This window comes from Entamoeba histolytica, genomic scaffold (assembly GCF_000208925.1).
Source record: "Entamoeba histolytica HM-1:IMSS scf_1104750518839 genomic scaffold, whole genome shotgun sequence".
NCBI classification, from domain to species: domain Eukaryota; phylum Evosea; order Mastigamoebida; family Endamoebidae; genus Entamoeba; species Entamoeba histolytica.
Genome location: NW_001914978.1, coordinates 1 through 4,912, shown reverse-complemented (window position 1 = coordinate 4,912; position 4,912 = coordinate 1). Strand labels below are relative to the sequence as shown.

The window sequence follows — 4,912 nt, the reverse complement described above, 5'->3', positions numbered from 1 at the left end:
ATTAGCAATTTCAAAAATGGTAGCTAAACTTGAAACATTATGTTTTAGCATTTAAACTTTCATTATATTGTGGTATTGGAGCATGTGAAGCTGGTATAGAAAAATACATGTATTTCTTTAAAAATGCATTTGAATTATATGAAAATATTCCAGAAAGTAAAATTCAACAAGAATGTATTACTATGGCAATTGGAGTCTTAACTACACTCAAATTAACAAAAGAAGATTTTATTGTTATTAGAGATATGATTATGAAAACAGTTAAATATCTAATTAAAACACCAATGAGATGTGAAATGATGTGTAAAATTGCTAGTTTAGATATTAAGAATAATAGTAATGTAGAAGATAAAGAACATTGTATTGACACTCTTAATAAAGCAAGAAAAGAAATAGAAAGAATTATTGATGAAGAAGAAAAAAAGAAAGTACTAATCATGTTTGTCAATTACTACATTTATTTCTTCCCATTACTTGACCAAATCACAGCTGATCAAATTACTCAAATAATTACCGAGATAAAAGAAAATAAAGAACAATTGGATGATGCTCAAACAACTATTTTCACTAATATAATGAATAGTATTACTATTTCAGCTCAAGAAAATACTAAGTTTGCTGACATTCAACTTTAACATGAATTGAAAGAAAAAAAAGATTTTTAAATTTTTTTATTTTTTTAATATTTCAAAAACCAAAAAATAAAAACTTAAAAAGATATTATGGACCAACAAAAACAAGTCATTGAAATTGATTCTGACAATGAGTCTGTTGGTAGTTGTCATCACGAAAATGATGATTCTGAAGTTGAGATTGTAGGGGTTCAACAACTTAACCCACAAGAAGAAATTGAGCGACAAATAAGGATGAATGGACAAACACGATACTTTATTCCTATTAGTGCACTTAATGATTTAGGTACTAATACTATAACACCTAGTATTTATTATAATGATGGATTCGACACAGAAACAAGTGAAGAATTATTTGATGAAGACTCAGATGATTTTCAAGAAAATAACTTCAATAGAATAACATATTTTCCTTCAATTAGCCTTGTTACTAATCAATCACAAAGAAACTTATTTTATAATTTTCTTCATAGGTCATATGCAGAACGTTCACACCGTATCAATTCACGTCAAGTTAGTGAAATTCCTGATTGGATGAAATCACCTAAGAAAGAAGCTAAACCTCAAGAAAAAAAAGAGAAAGGAGTTGCTGAAGAAGATGGATTAAAATGTGGAATATGCTGGGACACAAGCAGTGATGTTGTATCCACTGCTTGTGGACATATTTTCTGTAGAAGTTGTATGTGTGAATTATTCAAAAATAAAGAAACAGTAGAATGTCCATTTTGTAGAACCCAACTTACTAAGAAAGATGTTCATAGGCTTTTTTTCAATCATTAATTTAAAAAAAAAGTATTATATTTTAATTCTAGTGAACTCTCTTATTAATTTGTTAATTATTAAACGACATTCAATTAAAATGATGGTTTACTTATTTCTATTAAGGAACTTGAGGCTTCATGCTTTCTTTTAAAGAATTCATGATTTAAACATTGTTCTGATGTAAATCTCTTTTCTGGATCAACGCATAACATATTATTTAATAGGTCAATTAATTCTATTGAACTTGATTCGAGTTTCTTTCTTTTAATAATCTTTCCTTCAGATATAGCACGAGCTAGTTCAGAAGGATTTAATGAACAGTCAAATGGAAAACTATTACAAATCATATTATACAAGACTATTCCACAACTATATATATCTGCTTTTGGTCCATTATATGGTTGTCGTTTATAAAATTCTGGTGGAGCATATAACGTTGTTCCACATATTGTCCCAGCTATAAAATCATCTCCAACAACTCTTCCAAGACCAAAGTCGGTTACACGAATTTCATAATTTTTTCCTGTCCACATGATATTTTCCAACTTTAAATCTCTGTGAATAATGTTTTTAGAATGGAGATATTTTAAAGCCTCAAGGATTTGTTTAACAATTAAACGACAAACATCTTCTGAAAATGCAGTATAATCAATTTCTTCTTTTAAGTTAAGATATTTTTCTTCAAGGATGTTATAATCATCTACTTTATGTTTATTTACACAGTCTGCCATTTTTTCTTTTAAAGTATCAAGTTCTTGTTTATGAATTTCTCTTTCATGTTCATTAGCTAATCGAACACCTCTTAATAAATTTCCACCACTAATAAATTCCATAATAATATATACAAAGTCTCTAGTTTCTAAAACCTCTCCTAATTTGATTATAGATGGATGATTTACTTGTCTTAAAACATCACATTCATTTCGAATCATTTTATCTTCTCCTTTAGCTCTTGCTTTTGAGATATTAATTTTTTTCATTGCCCATAAAGTTCCATCACTAATCCTTTTTACTTTTCTAACAACACCAAATCCTCCTATTCCCAAAAAGTCTAATATTTCATATCGACTTTGTGGTCCACCTAAAGCAGATTCTTTTTTTTCAAATTCAATATCTACAAACATATAACTAATACATTTCTTCTTTTGAAGGTTTGGGTCTAATAAAGTAATTTCATCATAACATGTTAATGGAACTTGTTCTAATTTATCAATTAGACTATGATTCACCCATGTCCCATTACTAGAAACATCAGTAATAAAGAAAATTGTTTCATTTCCAATCATTCTTTTTTCAATTGTACAATGTTTTGAACTTATATTTGGTTCATGAATATCACATTCCTTATTCGCTCTTCCAATTGGTTCTATCCATTTTTGTAACGGAATGTCTTTATGTCCTGGTGTCATACATTTAAGAATTCCCCAAAGGTCCATTTAAATTGAGTTTTTAGATATAATCTCAAAATATTAATTATATTAATTCCTTTATAATACTTTTAAATGATAAAATAACATATATTTTCAGTTCTTCTTAGTAGTCTTTTATAAAATGCTTTTCTTCTTACTGTTTGTTGTGGTATCTTGCCAATTTTGTAATAACGAAAATTGCATCACACAAAAAACAAACCAATTAAAAAGTCTTTTTTATTCTCTACAACAATTACAACAGAAGTTTAAAGACTTGGAAAACCAAGAAATAAAAGTTATTGAGACATATACTTCTAAGAAGAGTCAATTAGAAACAAATCTCAGAGAAGCAGATGAACAAGGCAATATAACACAAAAAATAAACCAATTACGAATTGATTTTAGAAGCAAAATAGTTGAGATTAAACGAAAGGGTAATGAAATAAAAGAAGAGATAGGACAAATAAATCTTAAGATTGAAAAATTAAAAAATAAAATTGATAAGAAAAAAAGAACTATTTAATTTAAATCTTTTTGTAATGTTATCATTAGAACAAATAATTCAAAAAGAAAAAGAAATTAAAGGAAAAAGATTTAACTCTGATTTAGTTAGATTTAATGTATTTAAAGATACAATGGAAAGGTGGTTAGAATTTCATCAACAACAAAAAAAAGAAATAATGAATATAAAATATTATTGGTATTTTGTAGTAAAAAATAGTAGTTGGATTAGTGAACTTAGTCCTTCTACTTTAGACTATGAAGTATTAGAATATCTTACTGATATTAGTATTTCTAATATTCATTCTAAAATTGTTCCTCATACTATTTTACCTGAAGAACAAACATTATTAATTGGCTATACATTATCATTTGAATTTAAACAAAACCCTTATATGAATAAAACCTTTTTAACAAAAGAAATAACATATAATATTAATGAAACTAATTATCCAACATGTACAATTGTTAAGTTTGTTATTTTAAAGGATAAGTAATGAAGAAACATTTATTTTAAATAGTTCTGGAACAGAAATGACAGATTTGTATTATGATAAGCTTAAAAAGAATAAATCATTTTTTGATTTCTTTGAAATTTTTGATGATGACGTAATGGAAGAGATTGCACTAGTTGATATGAAAATTTGTAAGAAAATAGTAAAAGAAACTCTTACATTTTCATATCAATACTTTGAAAGACTAAACGAAGAAAGTATATCAGAAGAAGATGACTATGGTGAAGAATATGATGATTATTATTATGACGATGATGATTATTATTATGACGATGATGATTATTATAATGATGAATAAACATCCATTTATTATTTTCTTTTTATTTTTTAAATTAATAAGCAAATAATAAAGTATTAATAGAAATAGCTTCTATTGTTGCTGCCTCAGGGGAGACTAATCCCGTCCCTTCGTCTTCATCTTCTTCTAGCAGCTCTACAGAGTATGTTTTGTTGTGATCTCCGCAGTATTCAATGACATTAGTCATGTTTTTTATGACAAGGTTTTTAATTTCTTTCTCGATGTCTATCTCATTTCTTTAATTAATTTAATACTTCCTTTATTTATTAATCCATTGATTGAGATTACTACTGGAATTATTTTGACATCTTTAAATTTCTCTATTTTCATTAGAATATTCTTTAATTCCTTATACATATTTCTTTTCTTCCAATATTTTCCATTAATATTCTGATAATACAATAGTCATATCAAATATTAAACCAGTTTGGCAACGAAAAAAGCAAATAATTGAAAAAGAAGAGAAAGATATAAGCAAATAAAAAGAAAGTAAGAAGTAGAAGAATATGAAGAAAGAATAAAAGTAGAAATTAGAAAAAGTAGAAGAATATAAAGAGTCATAAAATAGAATAGATAATAAAATATGAATAGAAAGAAATAAATGGTGTGTTTTTATTGTAAAAAATTAGAAATATTCAATAAAAAGTGTCTAATTCAATTATGTAAAATAATTAATATTATTTTATTGATGAAAAATATTTTACTCTTTTTATGTTTATTATTTATCTGTATAACTTCATTATGATATTTATTATATAATCAATCATATGTGTTATGTTATTATAACATATAATA

The 4,912-nt window shown here is 25.8% G+C and overlaps 5 protein-coding genes across 5 annotated transcripts, besides 1 other annotated feature; 4 read left to right on the top strand and 1 right to left on the bottom strand.

Annotated features, from left to right (window-relative positions):
* Window positions 1-107: 107 nt before the first annotated feature.
* Window positions 108-635, top strand: EHI_168080 (vacuolar protein sorting35, putative; the record flags this gene model as incomplete). The annotated part of the gene is made up of 1 exon (XM_001913785.1): window positions 108-635. One exon carries the CDS (start codon window positions 108-110, stop codon window positions 633-635), a length of 528 nt encoding a protein of 175 aa, XP_001913820.1.
* Window positions 636-722: 87 nt separating this feature from the next.
* EHI_168070 (zinc finger domain containing protein) lies at window positions 723-1,412 on the top strand (the record flags this gene model as incomplete). The annotated part of the gene is made up of 1 exon (XM_647874.1): window positions 723-1,412. The coding sequence occupies one exon, from the start codon at window positions 723-725 to the stop codon at window positions 1,410-1,412; it is 690 nt and encodes a 229-aa protein (XP_652966.1).
* Window positions 1,413-1,486: 74 nt separating this feature from the next.
* On the bottom strand, window positions 1,487-2,830 carry EHI_168060 (protein kinase, putative; the record flags this gene model as incomplete). The annotated part of the gene is made up of 1 exon (XM_647873.1): window positions 1,487-2,830. One exon carries the CDS (start codon window positions 2,828-2,830, stop codon window positions 1,487-1,489), a length of 1,344 nt encoding a protein of 447 aa, XP_652965.1.
* A 115-nt stretch (window positions 2,831-2,945) lies between these two features.
* Window positions 2,946-3,326, top strand: EHI_168050 (uncharacterized protein; the record flags this gene model as incomplete). Its single annotated transcript, XM_647872.1, has 1 exon — window positions 2,946-3,326. One exon carries the CDS (start codon window positions 2,946-2,948, stop codon window positions 3,324-3,326), a length of 381 nt encoding a protein of 126 aa, XP_652964.1.
* Window positions 3,327-3,342: 16 nt separating this feature from the next.
* EHI_168040 (uncharacterized protein) lies at window positions 3,343-4,117 on the top strand (the record flags this gene model as incomplete). The annotated part of the gene is made up of 2 exons (XM_647871.1): window positions 3,343-3,776; window positions 3,826-4,117. 2 exons carry the CDS (start codon window positions 3,343-3,345, stop codon window positions 4,115-4,117), a joined length of 726 nt encoding a protein of 241 aa, XP_652963.1.
* A 35-nt stretch (window positions 4,118-4,152) lies between these two features.
* Window positions 4,153-4,546: a repeat region.
* Window positions 4,547-4,912: the final 366 nt, after the last annotated feature.